Source organism: Orbicella franksi, chromosome 4 (genome assembly GCF_964199315.1).
Source record: "Orbicella franksi chromosome 4, jaOrbFran1.1, whole genome shotgun sequence".
In the NCBI taxonomy this organism is placed as follows: Eukaryota; Metazoa; Cnidaria; class Anthozoa; order Scleractinia; family Merulinidae; genus Orbicella; species Orbicella franksi.
The window spans coordinates 33,218,972-33,239,885 of NC_138148.1; the positions used below are offsets into that span (position 1 = coordinate 33,218,972).

Genomic DNA, 20,914 nt, shown 5'->3' on the forward strand with positions numbered 1-20,914 from the left:
CTTTTATTCGTCCGTCATGATCGCAGCCTGCGAACACCTATTTTTGGCGACGTGCGGTGCGGCGTGAAACAAAAGCCAGAAATCCCTGGCGTGTTCGTACCGCAGGCCTTTTCGCGCGAAAGCTTACGTCATTTACACTTTGCTATTATGTGGTTGGTCTGTTCAACAGAGCGCAGACAAACCACAAACACAAAAGGAAAAGAATGTGGCTCGGATGTGAGCAGGCGTTTCTTTGGGGGAGCGTTGCGTGACATCCCAAAAAACGACTGCGGAGGAGACTAATCCATACCAGGGAAGGAATTTGTTTGCAAAATACTTCAGTTCTCAGTTTATACACGTTCAAGATTCGCCTGTGTGCGACATGGATTATTTTTCTGACGGTGTCTTCGAAGAAATCTTGACCTCGGTACTCGAGGAGCGTTTTCCAGAGACTGAAAGTCTCACCAAACACGTTGCGGATGAAAACACTCTTGCAAACACGCGCGTTGACCACGGCCAAGTAGGTCAAGTGATAACACTCTTCACCACCCGAGTGGCAACATTAGCGGCTGATAAGCACGTGATTGCGAAGTTGCCATTGGTCCCTTTTGTAATTATCAATTTGACGCGTTTGACAGCTGGCGTCTGCATGAAAGTGATACAAGACCAAGGTAACCACAGGTTTTTCTTTCTCGCCGCTTCGCGAAAAGAAGAAAAATCAAGAAAAATCTCTGGGACCAGGGTACTCACAACGTTGGTTCCAATCAAGAGGACTGTATGTATCCAATAAATGCGTTTATTCCTCCTTCACGATCTCGTTCACAATGTTCCACTCTCAAGATCTAAATAAATTCCGTCCTGAACTCAAGTTCCTAATACATCAATACCTTATACATTCCACGGAAATACAATAATGCTGTGGTCAATTCTTGAATTGCTAAACTCTTTAATTTTGTATGACCTGGCGCTAATATTTCGGCTCACAATATGGTTTTTGATGCATTTAAAATCAGTGCGTGATCTACTGTCTATGTATTGTGTAAGTTGTCACGCTTTGCCGAAGCGGAAAGAATTCGCATAGCGTGATATGAAAATACAATTGACTATTATCAGACACTATCTAAATTCTGTGCTCTGTATGGGCAATACCGAATCTGCGGCTCTAATTCTGGTGAGAATTCTTCCAACGGAGGTATCGGGTTAATTATGCTGACAAACCTTCACTTTTTTAAAAATGATTTAAACTACCCCAACAACACCGACACCATCTATAAGAAATACAAGGAAAAATCAAGGAAACCCTAAAGCAAACAGTTCACGTCCTTTTTCTTATTCTATTGTTTCAGCAATTTCCAGTGGGCCCGATTGTAGTAGTTGGCATCCGCCCCTACCACGGAAGGTGCCTCAAATCCTGAAGAAGCCTTCCAACCTTTTTCATCTCCACGATTGCCTTGAATCTGCGGCCCATCCTGAAACAAATACCTCTCGGTTTCGGCATTTTCAATGAAGTATTTGTCGTCGCCTTTTGGAATTATCTTCCAGAGAGCAAGATTGTAGTAGTTTGCATCTACTCCGACGACTGACGGTGACTCAAATCCCGAAGAAGCCTTCCAACCTCCTTCATCTCCACGATTGCCCTTAATCTTTGGCCCGTCCTGAAACAAATAGCGCCGTGTCTCCTCGTTTTCGATCAAGTATACGCCATTGCCTTGTGGAATTATCTTCCAGTGGGCTCGATTATAGTAGTTTGCATCTGCTCCCATGACTGACGGTGACTCAAAGCCAGAAGAAGCCTTCCAACCTCCTTCATCTCCGCGTTTACCTTTAATCTCTGGTCCCTGTTGGAACAAGAAACGCTGTGTCTCGACGTTTTCAATGATGTAACGTCCTTCCGTAATATCACTACACATTTTGAAGGAAGTTTGGGGTGCTGTCGGAGTGGAGCAAAGGAGATGGCGAGCGGAAATAAATACGTGAGCTCTTTGACAGCCCCTTTCACTAATGCTTTGTTTTACATTCCTATACGCTTTTCGATTGGCACTAAATCTCGCACCACTTTTTCAATCAATCAATCAATCAATCAATCAATCAATCAATCAATCAATCAATCAATCAATCAATCAGAAACTAAACCAAGAACAACCGCGACTTGCTCGAACGCGTTTTACCCTGTGTATTGGCTTCCGATTATGATTGGTTCATTGTGTTGCTTTTGTCTGTTGCGTCTGTTTGGGGCTCCCTTTGTTTTGGTTTTGCGACACTCAATTCAAAATTGCTCGGTCGATGGTAGTGGATACATTCCACGCAACCAATATAGCGATGAGCACATGAAGCACTCAGGGTTTTCATTTTTATCTTTTATTCGTCCGTCATGATCGCAGCCTGCGAACACCTCCTATTTTTGGCGACGTGCGGTGCGGCGTGAAACAAAAGCCAGAAATCCCTGGCGTGTTCGCACCGCAGGCCGTTTCGCGCGAAAGCTTACGTCATTTACACTTTGCTATTATGTGGTTGGTCTGTTCAACAGAGCGCAGACAAACCACAAACACAAAAGGAAAAGAATGTGGCTCGGATGTGAGCAGGCGTTTCTTTGGGGGAGCGTTGCGTGACATCCCAAAAAACGACTGCGGAGGAGACTAATCCATACCAGGGAAGGAATTTGTTTGCAAAATACTTCAGTTCTCAGTTTATACACGTTCAAGATTCGCCTGTGTGCGACATGGATTATGTTTCTGACGGTGTCTTCGAAGAAATTTTGACCTCGGTACTCGAGGAGCGTTTTCCAGAGACTGAAAGTCTCACCAAACACGTTGCGGATGAAAACACTCTTGCAAACACGCGCGTTGACCACGGCCAAGTAGGTCAAGTGATAACACTCTTCACCACCCGAGTGGCAACATTAGCGGGTGATAAGCACGTGATTGCGAAGTTGCCATTGGTCCCTTTTGTAATTATCAATTTGACGCGTTTGACAGCTGGCGTCTGCATGATCGAGTGCACGTACCCAGGCAGTGACAGGCTTCTGAGAGTTGTTGATGTACGGATTGGCGACAAGGTCTTCAGGAGACCAATCACAAGAATTTCTCCATTAGAGACCACGACCGAACTTTCAACATTGATTGAATACCATTGCATGGAACTATATTTATTCATTTTTAGTTTTTGTTTCGTATGCGAATTTTGAGTTCGTAGACTCTCAATTTGGGAGGGGAAGATGTTCGAGAGACTCCTTGTTGCGTGACCCAAGGCCAGCGTAGTTAATGGATAACATTGACACACACGTTTGTATACAGGTTTGCATACAAGCCGTGTGAACTGGATTGTTCTTTTCTTTTTTCCTAAACGTGCAATGCTAACTCCGCACTCCACGTGTTCAGAAGTCGGAACAGCCCTTGACAAGTTGTTATCGGACAGTTTGTTATCGGACAGTTCAACGAACCAATCACATTCAAAGTTGTAGTTTAAATCAACCAATCACATTCAAAGTCGTAGTTTAACCAATCACAACCCAATTGTTATCAGAACGACTCTAAATAATTTACGCCTCCTTTGTCAGTCTTTTAAAGCAAATTTTCCCTTACTTTCATAACTTGGCTATTCTTCTTTTCTCGGAAACTGTAATTTTTATGATAATTGGTAATAAGACTTCGTGTCGTCCAATTCGGTCTGTAATCATACTCGGGATAAACAAATCGGACTCCCGCTGCGCGGTCGTCCGATTTTGGTATCGCTCGTATGATTTAACTGGCTACGGGCATGTATCCCGCATCTCCATGTCGCCTTTCTTGAGCTGCCGTGTGCTCCACTAGATAAGAGCCTAAGGCTTCCCAGAACACCTCATACTTCTCTGGACGACCGTCATTCATTTCTCGCAAATCGAGCGCTAGATCCGGATCCTCAGGATTAATTGGAACTGCCATTCTGATGTCTAGAGCTTTTGAAATGGCATTGTCATTTGCTGAACTATCGTCAGTAAGAAAACGATAAACAGCTCTTCGAATTGCAGGCGTAATCTTGGCCACACTTCCAAACCTGGTGCGAAATCCTCGGCTGCGCGCATGCCTTCATAGCTCTAGTATGGAACGTTGGCATATCTTGTTTGAGAACCGCGGCGACTCTGTCTGACTTTTGTCGATCTGTGCCTTCATTGGAGACCTTCCAACGGAAGACGCATGTCTTACAACTTCCTCCAGGAGAATACTTCAAAACTTCAAATGACACGCCCGGGAGTCCGTTTTCCAAAAGAGTAGATACGTAATGATAGCGGGCATCTTTCGAGGCATCAGTCCAATTAGATCGTTGATAAAAATAGGATCATAACATGGTCTAGTTTGGAGTTCCTGCAAAAGGTCTTTTGTAGCGCTCTGTAACTGGCCAGTTGTGATTGCTGCACCTGTAAATGGACTACGGGCACATTAAGGCTCATTTGATTTGCACTTATCTTCTCGTTGTTACTTTCCAACATGCAGTGATACTTTTTCATATTATTTCGCATCTCATCAAGGTCCTGGAATAGTACAAATAATTTCTTATGTAGCAAGAGCTCCATTAAACTTGTTTACGTCATGCCATCTAATTTACAATCAGGACGGAGAAAGAAAAGGTTTATTTCCGCAGAAATTGCAGCCCATGGTTCATGGTTGGCTGTGTGCTCATGCATCTGCTGTGAGGTCGAATGGAATAGTTGTTAAATAGTGATCACATTGTTAGCTATTGTCTTCTGTACTGTTAGGGATATATATTTTTTTTCTCAGTATTTTTTTAATCTTTTTTTTTTTCCTTCACAGAAGTAGCCTTGAGCGCCTGATTCCTATGTATTGACACTACATGACCGTCTCACAAAAGTGCATTGTGAGAATGTACCATGATTTAGTGACAGGTGAAAGAAACTTCACGACTTTCCTGAAGCCAAGGGCTTCAGCAACTGGTTGAGTTCCGTATGTTAGGATTTGGTGCACGGCATTTCACGCGCGCAGTTCCACTCTCCTGCCAGATGTAAAATGTGAGAGCAACATGAAATATGCTTAGAAGAACTTGTGATGGAACTGTCGAGAAGGGGTGTGAGGCTGGGATTGAACTCATTGAAGGGGGTGAAAATTCCAAGGAAAGATAGACCTGCGCGGAAGAGGAGAATTAGAAATGCCAAACTCCCCAGGAAAGAAGATACAAGCCGTGTATTCCAAGTCGAGTTTTGCTTCTGAGTTTCTTTGTTTATCTAAATGGCTATGTCTAAACTACACGAGGACAAACGACACATTGCTTTATCAGGATTAATGTATAATGTGGCAGTTGCTTTCTCCTCCGCAGACGTTCAAAGGGTTACTTTTGGGTGGGGAGAATCCGCTGAGCAGATCGATGCATTCGACTTTGCCCCTGCACTCACCTCGCAGAGCGGCTTCTGTAACGAACTTCTGCGGAGCGCAGGAGAGAGGTTAGGTGATTACATTAAGTAATTACCATGTGCACCTGTACAAAATAAAGCATTCCGCCGCTGCCACAAATCTTTGCAACGGGATGAACTGGCAGAATGCAAGGTTTAATGGTCATCTGTACAGCTTACTGAAATGTGGCCTGCAGGGCCAAAAGCGACACAAACAAACAACAAAAGTTAATCTTTTGTACATTAAGTACTAGTTTAATAATGATTTAATGGCACTGCGTTACAGATTCCTGCAATATTCGTGGTTCATCGTATTTTTTTTAAATCTAATATAAGCCAAGCTGCCTTTCAGTTTAAGTTCAAAGGAAACGTACATTGTACTGATAAAACAACAGCCCTTACTCACTACATATCTACAGTCATTTTGAAAAAATTAATATGAAATAGTGTATAAGCTGACATCTGGTAAGAGTTATATGAATACAATACGCAGTGTCTTATACTGATTTCTTTAAGCCAAACCATCGCATAAAAAAGTGTCTACAATAGACCGTTTCGGAGTTACCTCGTGCCTCTGTGTCAAAACGACCATTCATTTGAAAATGTGTTCATTTTCATGCATATCAAATTCATTCAGTTCATATGAAAAGTTTGTTGGAGGTTTCGTTTTGAAACAGAGACACAAGGTAACTTGGAAATGGCATATATTTGACGTCTTGTTATTACCAATAGTCGTAGGTGTAATGAAGCTCTATCGTAAAAAAACAAACAAACAAACAAACGTTGTCGACTCATTTTGCTGCTAACCTCGGAACTGAATTCCTGCGAGGCAACACAACGATCAGAAATCTTGATTCAAAACAGCGAAAATCATAATTGGGAATTTTATATATATGAAAAAAGGGCTGTTAATACTAAAAAAAATAGCCATCTTACAAAAATATTCCTTTCCTGAAGGCTTACTTATATATATTAAGTGAATTATAATATGTCGAGTCACGGTTCCCCCACCCCCACCCCCCTTCCCCCCAAGAAAAAGCAAAAAAAAAAAAAAAAAAAAAAAAAAGTAAAATTCGCTCTAGCGGGTAACTCACGAGTACAGTGCCACAGACCGGGATAAAACATCTGTGCGACTAAACTATACTGTGAGGACGATCGTTAAACTTGCAAACATTATATATTGTTGAAAACTATATTTTCATGGATCGGCATATCCTGAGAGGGATTCTTGCTTGCAAGGGGTATACAATGTAAGATTGCCGGGATATGGTTGTAAATGTTTGCTTCGTCAGTCCAGTGGAAATCCTTCAAATAATTCACGAAATCCTTCATGTTCATTTTTTTCAAGTTCTTCCTTCACCCAGTCGATAATAGTGCCAATTTTGACACCTTCATTAGCGATGTACCTGAACCCGCCAGATTTCCTTTCAACAGAGAGAGCGCATTGATGGATGCCGATTAAATTCCACATGTCGTCAAAACAAGGACTTCCTGAAGAGCCACCGTCGGTGTCGGCAGTATAGCGCAAGAACGGCAAATTGAATTCACAATTCGCCTTTTTCAGGGGTTGAAACCAGCTGCGCTTTTTAGCTGCAGATCGATGCACTTTGTAGCGGTGATGCTCGACAAAGGCTTTGTCGAAGAGCTGCAAGTAGCTATCGTGGGAATTTAGGACCTGATTTTGACGTAGAACCACCATCTGCTTGCTGTTCCGAGGAAATTGTATTATGTTCACGTGGGTACCTGGCTGCTCAGAGCGGATAGCCCTTTCACAGTAACCGATGTCACTCAGACTGGATTTGCCGTCAACGGATCTCTCAGACACGGCCACAAAAGCGACGTCGATCGACACTTCCGGATGGGCGAGAAAGAACTTTTCTGGTTCAAGCTTAAAGATGGTCTCTTTGGGCATTTGGTAAGCACTGCTGTGAGGATCGATTCTCTCGAATGTGACCTCGCCCTTCTTACAAGTCTTGAAAACATGTGAGGCAGTAAGAAGGAGCCGTTTGGAGATCATAGTACCCGTCCCTTGCCCGCCATTCTGCAAGTGGATCTTCCCTACAAACCTGCTGGCTTTAAACCCTTCGTACAGAAAGCGACTGCTCTGTAACTCGCCATTGAACAGGGCTTCTTCTTCTAATCCCGCATGCATTCTTTCCTTGATTAAGTGCCACAGTCCAGCAATAATTCCCTCGTGTGCATCGTGGAAGCGTGTTTCGGTTTCGTGCCTGTAAGTTAAAAAAGAAAGTTAAATTGTTTAGTGAATCATATTGCAGTGGATTCTCCATCTTGGTTCCCTTCCCATCAGATATATCCTGGTTACATACTATAGTATTTCAATTAATCAATGCGGAAACCTATCAGATTGTATGGCGTTTGCTGTACCCATGTAGTGTCAAGGTGCTTGTTACACGCTTGTGCGACCCTCTATATTTCTACCACTCACTGAAAAAAAAAATAATAATAATAATAAAACTAACTCTCGACCTGAGATATGTAAGTTCTTAGTATGTTCTAAAAAGTTTGTCGCAGCCTGTGTATAATAAATGTTCTAACAAAAAAGGCTGTGTCTGATTTTGGAGGCGTAGGTGAAAAAGATTAACAGGACACAGAATATCTAACGGGAAGTTAATGGGGTATGGAACATTTTCATCAGGTAAGACGGCATATGAAGTAGGAAAATCGTCAAGTTTTGCAACCGGAATTGACAGGTTAAGGGATATCAGGTTAGGGCAAATATTAGCGGGATGTGGGATACTGAGACACTCAGTAATGGGGCCTCAGTTTGGAAATCTGAGACATTAAGCTAGGCTTTTGTACATTATGCTTTTATAGCTGGTTTCCACATGACGTCACTCAAATTCAAACTACAAAACTATTGACCTTCCTGAGATTTTACTTTAATGATGTATAAGAGCAGCTGAAAACTAATATTCATACAAATTTTCGCTCCGAATTGGTTCTTGGTTTTGTGATACACTACGCTTGAATTTCGAAGCTTTTGCATGATGCGGCATTTACATGACGGCGTCATGATGGCTAAAAAAGTGACTTATTTCGGGGAATTTGGCTATCTGAACAGTTAGTGTCTTAGAAAAAGTATTATTTTAATCTTTTAGAGTTCCTCGAGGGATAAATTCGCGCTTTTGTAGCAAAACTCAGTGACAGATGTTTCTGTTGGTTTCCGGCCGCCATGTTGGTGCCCACACGGATAGGCACCAGCATGGCGTCTCCATACAAATCTCTATAAATCTGGGTAAAAAAATTTCTCCGCATATCTTGCATGAAAAAAAATTGCTGTGACCAGAATCTTGGCGAGAGTCTTTTTATATTTACTTTCTTTCATTTCCCAAATTCTGGACTTAATCTATTGAACTGTTTTGATTTTTATTTTGATCTATTTTGAATGGCGTGACACTGAAAACCAGCAATTCCCCCACTAAAATGCTCCACCTTATAAATGCTCCATTTTTCCCACTAAAATGCTCGGTCTCCCCCCAAAAAGTCACTAAAATGCTCGGTTAATGCTCATACATAAGGTTTTTTTAATTTTAATAATTTTAACGTTTTCACACAATTAACGGCTCAGGGTGCTTAACAGAAACGTATACGTAGTATAACAAATTAACAACAACGTATATAATAGCAAAAGATAATCCTCTAAGTGGTCTGTTGTTCTGTTAATCCTCAGTCCCCTTTCAGTGATACGGGTGAAGTGGCATTTGAATTTTTCTCAATTTCGAGTTCATTTTCTTCATTTTCTCGTAATATATTATATATATATATATTTCCATGTTCTGTGGTAAAAAATAAGTTTTTGCGAAAATGCCACTAAAATGCTCGAAATTCTTTTGCGTCAATAAAATGCTCGGAAAAATGCTAGCATAATGTACAAAAGCCTACATTAAGTGGCAGTTTTGGCGGGAAAAACGAAGGGAACGACAGGAACTGCTCGCCGTGCGCTTTACCGCTGATGCAGCCTCGGTTAGATGCGACGAAATGCCTGTCACGTACTGAACTTTGTTAGAATTATTATCTACTTTCAATCTCACTCATGGAAAATGTTGAAACGGTGCGTTACCCACCTTAAAATCGCGTCCATTTCATCCTTACCTCTGCTATTACCTAAAAAAATGTTAGTATAATAGTCAAGTGATAGTACTTGATATCGAAAATTAATATAGCACAATTTGGATTCTGTGTGATTCTCATTCACTAAATACTACAATTACATAGCTAAAGCTTGTTAACTGAGATTTAGCTTTTTATTAGCGCCGAAGATCGCGGCCTGAGTGGCAGCAAAATAATAAATTTCTCATTTACTATCATTACAATCTTGGTCACAATAAAATGATTTTGCTCAGTCCGTACCAGTATTAAACAAGCAAATAAACCGGCAGCTCGTGATTTCTAACTTTCTTTCACGCCATGTTCTCGTAATTCTTTGTGGTTTAGAACGGTATAAATAGGGTATGAATTACGGGTTTTTCTTTCCAGCGGCGTTGCGTGACGACCCCAAAACTGCTGCAAAGTAGTTTCTTCTGGGCTTTGCGTGATCGGCATGACTGCGTCGTCTAGACACGCCACATCGCGTGACTTAGTATTTGCATCACGCAACTGAAGTTTGTCACGAAAATGAGGTAAACGAACGGCTTCCAACGTTCTTTCTATTTGTAGTTTGTTGCGGCTGAACTGTGGTTTACTTCGATGGCTTTAAGTTTACGTTATTTAAGGAAATTTTGGGAAGCAGGCCCCATGCCCGCAATGTAAATGATAATTTTACAACCAGAGAAATACTTTCACTGCACTTTGCCGCAGTCGACTAGCTCGACACTCGTTCGTCTCATTTAAACACGAGACAGTCGCAAGGATCTTACGAAAATATTCTGAAATTGATTTAAAATTTGTAGTTTATTGAACACTGTTGTTTTTGTCAAAAACCAAAATTTGAAACGTATTCCTCGACAAAATCAAAACAGTGAAGTTTCACGAGCAACAACTTATATAAACGTACACCGTACAAATTAACTCGTAACTTCAGTATTTTAACACCGCTCAATAGTCCTTTTAAACCGGCAGCCGCGAGGTCTCCTCGAATTCCAAATTTTTGAAAAAGGCAGAATTATAGATCTAGATGTCAAGCAAATGATAACTTTGACGAGTACAAAGATCAGAATGAATTCATCTAATGGCGAATGATGTATTAGTGTTCGTGCGTTTGATGACTAACGGTAAATGTACCTACCTTTATTTGCTTTTGTGGACATCGCGGACTTCATCATCAGCCAGCTGTATTCGTAGTATTCGTAGTATCAGACACAAAACAGCTTGGTAACTTAATTGCTTTCACTTCGTTTATAGGTTTCCCGGTATATCACAATTACTTTCGAATTCATGAATGACCTGATTGTCTTATCGTGAAGCGGCACATATTTATATAAAGCGCACCCGCTGTACAGTTATTCGGGGAACTCCCGATTTCTAAGAATCCCCAAGCAACTGATGCCACGTTCTTGTTCACCTTTTATTCAAGTTCCTGTTGTTCCTGCAAAAATTAAAATTCTAGGAAAGACTCTCGTAATGATTGCGCAACACAGTATTTCTGTCAACGGGGTCAATCTGCAATTCTCTATTTCAAAGAATCGCCAAGTACAATGTCACCTTCTCGTACACCTTCTATTCAAGTCTGGTTGTTCCTGCCAAAAATTCGCTGTCCTAGGTCGCTACCTGTTTTTTTTTTTTTTCTTTTTTACTGATCATGATCACCTTACCCGATTCATCTGTATGGCCTAGAGTGACACAATCGCTTCTGTATTCTAAACGGATACTCAACCATCACATTCAGAAAAGCGGGCGGAAGTCATGCGATCACTTATAATCGCATCTGAAATATCCGTGATCGTTCATAGCTGTTTTCAAACTAACTTTACCTAGTTCTAATTCTTTGCTAGCTTTGTAAAATCGCAAGTTTTAATTTTGTTCGGTCAAACCCTGCAAAGCGAGCCTTTCTTACGGTACATCTGCGTCACCTCTCCGCTCAAAAAAAGAGATAAAAGGGACTCTTCTCGCAGGGTGGTTTGACTAGTGTTCTCTCCACAATTTACGGTCAGTTTCCGGCTATTCAATTCGAGTCCGTAATCTGTTGACAGTATTTTGTCGGCGTTTCTGGTGTGTAAAACGAAAAGGGAAACATTGAAGCGCACACAAACTATACGGGCAAGTCCCTTGACGAGTTTACACCGTTCGAGGGGAATTTTGGCTGCATGCAGGGATTAGTCCCTTCTGGTATCACCCACTTATTGCACACACACACACACACACACACACACACACACACACACACACACACACACACACACACCCCAAAATTCTGTGACGAGGCAAAAATTATGATTTTTTTGAATTCACTCTGCGGGTTTCCAAAACAAATTGACAGTATAGTACATTGTTCAGCGAAATTGTTCAGTATGTACATGATACTAAAACTACCCCCAAAAAGAAAAGAGAGTCTGAGATCAAGGGTGGGGAAGAATGGAGCACACAAAAACGGGGACTGTTTATTACAGAGGCTCGCTAAACAGATTATTCAGCTAGGAAACCTCTTCAACATGCAACCCAGCACGCGCTCAGTGGCTTCCTTACATGTAGGGTCTTGTAGATATCAGGTCATAAAACGACGAAGAAAACAAAGATGGCTGAACGAATCGATGAAACCATAGCTAGTAGAGGAGACTATGATGGAACAAACAAAAGCGAAATTTAATGCGAACTTTGCTGTTCTTTCTCAAAGTTGCTTGCAGCCACCATATGTATGGTCTAAATTCCTAGAAACCAAGGGTATGCACTTTTCAAACTTACATTCAGGACGGAGAAAAAAAATAAGATTTATTTCAGCGGAAATTGTAGCTCATGGTAAATAGAAGGCTGTGAGCTCATACATGTGCTGTGAAGTCAAGTGGAACAGTTGTTAAATAGCGTTAGACCAATGGAAGTAAGCGTTCAGTCTCGCCCCCAGGTTCTCTAGGGGGGCGGGAATGAGGCTGGGAAGCATTCTAGATGTATATTCAACGTCTATTGAGATCTTTACATTTGGAAATAAAGAAGAAGAGCTGATCTAACGACGTAACTAACTCTCAGGGTAATTCACAAGGTTGTCGAGTTACGTTGTTATAAGGTTACACCAATATGATAGTCATATTTAGCTTTGTTATTAAGTGAAAGACTTGGTTTTCTAAATTTTCTACGAATGCGACCAGTTTCTACAGCGCATTTCAAATGTTTCTGTTCAATCTTTGCTGTTTGTTGTACATGTCTGCGTGCCTTTACAAGCTCCTTTTGTTGGCTACTCCTTCTCAGGGTCCCTGCAGTTTTGGTTCGAGAGGGGCTCGTCTCTTCAGGGTCTAAATCCATAGGCGTGTTCGAGACCGTCGTGTGCATGGGCCTAAATGTCATACAGATTTTCTTGTTCCTCGACCTGTCTTTTTGACTTTCTGTGTTCTTTTCCTCCTCGATATTTCTCTTTCTCTTGGTGCTTAGCGAACTTTTCTGTGAACTCGTGGGTTTTAATTTCTCTTTCGCCTTGCGTATAAGCTCTTTGAGGATGTTAGCGTCGCGTGGAAGAGGCCGTATTGGGAAATACGCATGTGCAAATGGTTGCATCCGCAGCTGGTTGGTCTTAGTGACAGCCGCGTCCTGCCAGTTGTTATGCGCAATCCTGGGCCCCAGACTATCGCCGAACACATCGTACAGCTGTTGGTAGAGCTGAAGCGGATTGGATGCGTGACCGGTCGAGCTCAACCGGGATCGAGAAGAAGCTACGGGAGCTGGGCGCTGAAGTACACTCGCCCCAGCCCACGGGGATAAATTACTGCGCAAGACTGGGTGCGAGTTGTTGACTTGAAAGCCGAGAGTGTTCATGGGGCCGCCATGCTGCTTTGATTTTAACAGGCAACCAGCGGCCTGCTGTAGAAAAAAAAAATATAAAGGAAAATAAGCACTATAATGGTGTGCAAAAATTATTTCACCAATAGCAACACCTATAAGATAGAAGGACATGAAAACAGGGAGGGCAATGGCAATGGTTTGCTATTCCAGACACCTCTGATGATCAAGACATTCATCCACTACCCTCCCTCCGTCTCTTCTTCTGTAAGTAGCCCCATCTCTCTCTTATATTTTTCTGTGAAGGGCTTCATTCGAAGAAAAGGCGTCTAGCACAAAACACAGCAAAAACAAAACACAACAGCAAAAGGAAGGCTATTCTCACTACTTGTTTACCAAACCAAGCGGCAAAGCTTGGCTATAAAGCTGACGATATTCAGTCTTCACAGATCTCTCTGGAGCACGTAATCAGTATGGAATGTTTTGGTCGAGTTTCAGGCCTCTCTCTCTTGAGGGAGGGAAAAACTACTTTAAGGGTGCTAAAAATAGATATGTAGAATTAGCTACACACACTGTAGCCCTAGCTAATTTACATTGATAAATAAACCACATAGTATACCAGAAGAGCGCCATAAACTTGGTAGGCTTCTTCTTGAAGGAGAGCATTTGATTGACTGTTATCATCTAAAACTTGTTGTAACTGGTTCCAGTAGGTCCTCAGATGTGGCATCACATATTGTTCTAAAGCCTGAAATAAGCAACAAGGCAAAACCAGTTCATTCACGAGTCTGTGGCATGAAATAACGTTTGTCTGGACTGTGCTATTTGTTGACCAAGTAAGTCAAGGAGGCACATCAAACAGATTTCTGCTGGTACCTGTAGCTGGAGGTTTCACACCCGCCCAGTTCGCACCCACATAGTCTCAGCTAGCAATCAAGTGCACAAAATGTGTTTATTTCTTGTTCTTTAATCCACTGAAGGTGAAGTTGAACCCAAAATAGAAAGTTTATAATGAGTTCAGGGATGCGAACATGGATGGTGCAAAACAGGTAGCATTCTTTCTACTTAGGCCTCTTTAAAACTCCAGCTAAGTTTCCTGAAAGCGGAGCCCTCACCACCCAATAAAATACCCTCACAGACCAAACCATTAATGACATAAAATGCTCAAAACTCATTAGAATCACAAGCAAGGTAAGTGGTTTCACTGCAAAGCAAAAAAGATCACTTTTTTCACTTGAAGTTCATGGAACATGAGTTCATGGAACATTTTGTGTTTCACAGGGTAGAAAATGAGTCTGTATTTAGAATCTGTTGTTTGCTTTTTACCTCGGGTCCCAGTTCAGTCAGTCCTACTACTGCTCCGTAATGTGAACAGAAAGGACGTCCATCATCTAACAACACTTCTTGTAGTGTCATTAGCAGCTGCTGTCGCAAGTAGTTTACTGGGTTGCTACATTTTCTGTACAGAAACACAAATATATCAGTTGCGTGATTGGTCAAAGTTCTGTTCGTTGCCAAGCAACAGTGACGTCATGCTGACATGCGAACCAAGGCTATGATTCAATTTAGGGCCCAGTCCTATGTTGGGGAGGAATGGGTGACAAATTATAGCGTCTGCAAAGGAGGCTAAGGTTTTTCCTAACATTACACACTTACTGCTCCCAAAGGAAACAGTGAGTTTTGTTTCCTGAGACCCTTCCCTGAGGGGAAACAAAACTCACTGTTTCCCACATGACCAGTCATTAAGTGTTTTGTTATACCTCCCAACTCAAAAACAGAAAAAAAAAACTGCAAAAAAATTGTTTGCTTGATGCTGGCCAGCACACAAATTTGCCGCAATTTCAAGGAGCATGACCTGATCACGTGCGAGTCAAAATTTCAAGTTGCTGTTTCCCGGGGGAGTTAGTGAGTTTTGTTTGCCCCTAGAAATATCCCCTCAAACACTGGCTGTAGTGTTCGCAGGGTTCTAAATGAACCCCATTTGTAAGTAAACAGCCTGTAACAAAACAGTGCCCTCTTAAGAACATACCTACTGATACGAGCCAGTATGTGGGCTGCCTCATCCCTTAGTCGCCAGTGATCATTTTGTGGATTCAATGATGCAGCGAGAGACTCGAGCAGGCAATACATGACCGCTGTCACAAGCTGGATAACCTGATAAGTAAACATCATGACTATGAGGAAATGTATTTTTACTTCTGAATGCCAATGAAGAAGTATAATAAGGGCAGGGGAAGAAATTCACTTCTGTCATTCGGTCGATTCCTGTTAACTTCTTTGCTTCTCCACTGACCAGTGTACATCACTGTATTGTAAATTTCCTGTCGCATCTCTGAAGCCAACAATAAAATTAATGAACTTTGTTTGTAAGGGTTACCTTTGTATGTATTGTTATTCGTTTGATTGCACGGTTCTTTCAGCAAGTAAGCGTGTTCTTTAGTAAAGCATTTTCACTGTTCATTTTCATTGTTCTACCATCTTTTAAAAGTATTTTTCACGATAGATCTGAAATGCACTAAACGGTAAGTACAGTGTCCTTATTTACTTACATATGGCTCAAGGAACAATGAAGGATTGTCAATCAGGGATCTGACCATACTCAGAAGTTTACTTAGCTGTGTCAAGTCATGACTGTAGGTCTTCACCTGAAATAAAGTACACAAAACTTAATCTCTTAAAAAAATACTGTACTACCCTCTGTGCTCTGCAAGAAAAATCTTGTCATGACTGAACAAGCCAGGTCAGTAACCCATAATATTAATATTATTATACTCTGCTTAATCATATTCATAAAATTCTTTGCAGAACAATAAATTTCCAACTAAATGAAGAATATTTATTGATCAAAATTTGTTCCTCTCACCCCTGATGCGACAAAATTCACAAAATATGCCAGTAATGAAGAAATCTTTGGATTGGTTTTCAGATCACTAAGAGCCACCTGCAAATTGAGAGGAAAAAATTTTACTCTACAACATGTTGACTTATTTCTATTGAGCTCACAGACCCTGATACCTTATGCAATCAGAGAACAGACCAAAAAATAGCTTTAGGCACTACTCCTACATGTAAATACATTGCATGTACAAATTATAATATTAATATATGACTGAGAAAATTACTTCACTGTGATTGGCCAATTTATCGTTAATTCTTAAATTGCCCTGCAGTGCAAATTAATGCGCATGTGTTCACAATTTTCTCAGACATAATAATAAATGAGTAATTGCATGAAAGCTTGAGCAATTGAGTATAAATTTACACTACTAGTGATATTTGAAAATTCTTTCAAATAATTGCACTTGCAAAAGGCTTGAGCAATTTTAAGAGAATTTTTAAAAATCACTCATAGTGTAAATCCTTAACAGCACTTGCATTCACAAGATTACCTGTACTAAGTGTCTCAGTATTGTAAAGTTCAAAGCAGGTGCAAATTCACTTATTGTTTATTAATTTCTTGATTTGTTTTTACACTTATTTTACTGGAATTTAGAGTTTTAGTTGATGTCCAAGGGCACTACAGAAATTAGCAACACAAAAAATTATTAGTGGAAAGACAACTACTGGCATTTGCTTAACTGAGACCAATAATACACGTGTGTAGCCATCAGACTTTAATATATTAAAACCTGTTACCCTACAACATTGTTCCTCATCACCTAAAACGGCTTTTGTTATCTGTTCATAGTAACTCAAACACGCCTATGAAAAGAAGGAAAAATGGATTGTTTGCAAACAGACTTCAGTACTTAAATTGTTGTTGCTTTATCAGATAATTTTAAATGCTATCATCAGTAAAGTAAAAGGAACTCAAATTTATCAAGTTTGGTGACACAAAGGATGCTACAAAAATGACCTAGTTATGAACTGTAGCTTCCTAAAAATACTTTTCAATGCTACCAAAACCAGATATGTACTTAACTATCCTGGAAAAACTAAGTACCACATGCACAATAGAGTTACCCCGAAGATGTTGCATACCCATACATGACAAGTGTCAAATTGTTATTCACCTCTGAAAGAGGTCGCTGCACAGCTCCACCTTCATTGGCATTGTTAACTCGACCTAATTTCATGCAAAAGAAAGTTAATTTATTTAATAATTTAAGCATGTTAAGTAAAATACACAGCTGTCATACTTCTTATTCATGGACAGCCTGGTGAATTAATTGATACAATACAAATGCATCAGCTACTAGTCTCTCTCTATAATCTCAGAGATATCAGCATTAAGCAGTATTTATGCTGTAATCTGTAATAAATCTTAAATATCAGTATAAACCCACCGCTGTTTTGCTGCGCATGACTTCCTGCAGACTGTGAGCCATCAATAGGAAGCCAGTAAGCTGCAGGAAAAAAATGTCAGGTTTTTAATGATTTGACACATGTGGTCATCTAGAGAGACAGAATATATAGTAACATGATTCACACAGCAAACCATCGACCCAGAGATCAGCCTAGTGGTTACAATCCACCAACTAGACACAAATTCTAAATGTTCACTGTGTTCTGAATATGGTGACTTGATATATAACATCTCAGCTTTGTAATTCTTACTCAGACCTGATTCAGGGTGAGACTTATCACTTGACTCAGTTAATCAGTAAACCCCTTTCTTCTGTTTTATTTTGTTGTGTTCTGCTGGTTTAACGACTCAGGTGTTTGTCGTGAATAGTCAGCTGTCATCAGTCACTTGGTGCATTGCGATGGATCTGGCCAGGGGTGCCCATAGGGAGAGGTGGGTTATGGGACAAGGCGTAAAGATTGTATTTTCTTTCAGACTTGAAAAAGAACTGGAGGGGGCTGAGGCAAGGGAGGTCTACATGTTCTCTGTTCATTAATGGAACAACGCGAATTCGTCTAAGAGCTGAAGGCTTATATTTTTCAGGCAAAGGAAGAGAAGCTGGCCTCCCAAGCTCCTCCCCTACAGAGTGTAGATCGACCATTGTTCGACTGAGTTTCTCGTCAAAATTATTAAAGATTATTCTTTACATGTCACCTTTGACTGTTCTCTGTCCAGGATCAGTGGGTATTGCCACGTTCATTGCCAGCTCTCTCAGCCCAATCTCCTTGTCTTCAACAAAGAAAATATCTCCATCTTTAGTGTTGGTGCTGCGAAACAACATGTCCTCCAAAGATCCATATCCGTAAATAGGCTAGTGAAAAATTAAAAACAGACAAATCCGCAAAGAAAAAACAAAAAGTTAATTTTGAGGACAATGACTCTTAAAATTTAATTAAACTCTTATCCAATATGCTGTAAAGCTGAACCCTCCATAAGTGAATACGCTTGGGACCTGGAAAAGTAGCCCTAAGAAGACTCCCTCATCCTCTTTGCCCTGGCTATGACCTAAGGCTATACCACTAACTTACTGCCTTAATTCTATAGGTAAGTTGTTACACAACTGAGCTCCACTGTACAAAAAAACTTCTCTTCAGATAATCAGTGCAAGGTTCGAGAAAAACCTATTTGTCTCAACTGTTAAATCCTTAGGTGTACACATTGATGAAAATCTTACTTGGGAGTGTCATATCAATGAGCTTTCCAAAAAGATTGCTTCTGGCATTAGCGCCATTAAACATATTAGGTATTCGGTCCCATATAAGACTTTACTTTCCGTTTACAATTCGTTAGTCCAACCTCATCTCGATTACTGCAGTTCGGTGTGGGGATCCTGTTCTAAAACTCTTTCTCAAAAGTTACAAAAATTACAAAATCGGGCAGCATGCGTCATAACTTTTTCAAATTACGATCGTAATACTGATGAATTGTTGAGGATGGTCAACTGGGTTAAACTGGACCGTCAACGCCTTGTTAATAAATCAATAATGATGTACAAGATTGTAAATAATATGGTTCCAGAATATCTTTGTTCACGCTTTGTCTTCCGTTCCGATACTTTGACTTATAAGCTAAGAGATAGTGATGGTACGCTTGCTATCCCACAGCCCCACACTAATTACTGTAAAAGAAGTCTTTCTTACAGCGGAGTTGTACTATGGAATAGTCTGCCCTTGAATATTAGACAATCGCTCTCCCTTAATCAATTTAAATCTAAGTTGAAGAACTATGATTTTGACAGTGGTCTTATATAAATTTTATTTTGTTTTTATACACGGCTTCCTTGTAAAGCAGGTTTTTTTATCATTTCTCTTATTCTAGTAGTTATTTACAATATTAAATTAGTTAGGTAGTTAGATTTATTTAAATTAAATATTGTATAGTCCTGAAGGAATTACCGTGTCTAAATAAAGATTTTACCTTTACCTTTTACCTTTACCTTGTTTTCACTATTCCTTTAATGATAAGCACTTGCATTGACATGATAAACAAATCTTGATCACGATAGATTTCTTCTCTAATCTTTGATAACAGAGTTTATACCACCCTAAATTAATACCCGGAACACATCATCCAAATGACTATGTAATCATAGCTCAAAGACATTAAGATGTGAGCTGCGTGATTTTGAAGCCTTTTGAGCTTTTCAGCAAGGCCCTTGTTACAGTTTTCCCAAGAGGTTCAATAACGGGAAGTGAATGTCAACCTGAGTGTTGATAAAACATCTTGGGAAACGCAGACAGATGATGGCGAGTGAGAAATCATATAACCCTACTGGATACTTTCTAGAGGAAGGTGTGGGGGGGGGGGTGGGGTTGGAGGGGGGGAGGGTATATAAATGAGAAAGGAGGCCTTTCAATAGAGGAGGTTAGGGTCTTAGGGATGGACCATTATTTCTTTGACAAGGGGAGGGGGGGGGGGGGGGGTCGGGCAATTTCCAAAAAAAATTCCTGCACAGAAAAAAACTGAACCGTGGGGGAAAAAAATCAAGCAAGTTCCTTCTACTATCATAATTTTGATTTTTGATGTTAAAAAATATTTTGAAAAAAATTTTTGCACAAGCTATTGTCTACCAAGACAAATCATGCACGACCCAAAGGTGTGAAAAAATTTCATGCCCCAGAAAATTGACCATCACCCCCCCCCCCCCCCCCCCTCCCCACCTCAAAAGACCAGTGGTCTTTCCCTTAGCTGGGTGCATGCACTAAGCTGAACAGTCTAGAGAGTTAACTCTCCACGCACTGCAGCCCCTCCGCCAGGGCCCGGATTACGAAAGTCCGCTGTATCGAGTTTACATAAATATAAAAAATAAAAACACGACTTCAGCTTTAGTTTCACCTCTGTGCTACTGGTTCCTAATGCTTTGTTGAAATCTTCGCTTGTGAGCCGTCTCCTCTTGGAATGCTTCATAAACTGAGATGCGCTCTGTGTAAATTAATTCAGTTCATCAAACGAAGATCGCATTGAACTATTAACGTTAATGCATCACCTGATGGAATATCCAACTGTACCTGAAGCGTCTCCCGAAGTCTGTAAGTGACATCTTCAGCAAGGGAACTTGCCAGATCGTCTGTCAAACCCTGCACCCCGAAAATTTCGGCGTACAATTTCACCGACTTTGGAGAAACTATCGCAAATCTGGAGTCCTCAGTCATGGTACAGAATTTGATATTTTTCTATCTGTGCAATGTCACTTCAACAGTGTGACCTAATCGATGAAATATTGTAAAATCACATTGACAAGCATTGCAAAAAAGGACGTCTGTAAGAGCGCCATGTTGGTTGGTTTGGCCTCTGGAGACTGGGGTAAAGCACAGGAAAACCAGAATACG

At 40.7% G+C, this 20,914-nt stretch overlaps 3 protein-coding genes across 3 annotated transcripts; all 3 read right to left on the bottom strand.

Annotated features, from left to right (window-relative positions):
• Positions 1-1,214: 1,214 nt before the first annotated feature.
• Positions 1,215-1,994, bottom strand: LOC145484121 (uncharacterized). The gene has a single exon (XM_081462745.1). The coding sequence runs from the start codon at positions 1,887-1,889 to the stop codon at positions 1,314-1,316; it is 576 nt and encodes a 191-aa protein (XP_081318871.1). The 5' UTR covers positions 1,890-1,994; the 3' UTR covers positions 1,215-1,313.
• A 4,429-nt stretch (positions 1,995-6,423) lies between these two features.
• Positions 6,424-11,081, bottom strand: LOC145484120 (uncharacterized protein y4fB-like). Its single transcript, XM_081462744.1, has 3 exons — positions 10,605-11,081; positions 9,445-9,484; positions 6,424-7,587 (listed from the first exon to the last, which is right to left on the bottom strand). The coding sequence occupies exons 1-3, from the start codon at positions 10,639-10,641 to the stop codon at positions 6,648-6,650; spliced, it is 1,017 nt and encodes a 338-aa protein (XP_081318870.1). The 5' UTR covers positions 10,642-11,081; the 3' UTR covers positions 6,424-6,647.
• A 717-nt stretch (positions 11,082-11,798) lies between these two features.
• LOC145484125 (TAF6-like RNA polymerase II p300/CBP-associated factor-associated factor 65 kDa subunit 6L) lies at positions 11,799-20,866 on the bottom strand. The gene is made up of 12 exons (XM_081462753.1): positions 20,594-20,866; positions 20,421-20,507; positions 18,240-18,396; positions 17,527-17,586; positions 17,254-17,306; positions 16,877-16,942; positions 16,104-16,181; positions 15,790-15,885; positions 15,270-15,394; positions 14,567-14,699; positions 13,860-13,988; positions 11,799-13,321 (listed from the first exon to the last, which is right to left on the bottom strand). The coding sequence occupies exons 1-12, from the start codon at positions 20,735-20,737 to the stop codon at positions 12,527-12,529; spliced, it is 1,923 nt and encodes a 640-aa protein (XP_081318879.1). The 5' UTR covers positions 20,738-20,866; the 3' UTR covers positions 11,799-12,526.
• Between the last annotated feature and the right edge of the window lie 48 nt (positions 20,867-20,914).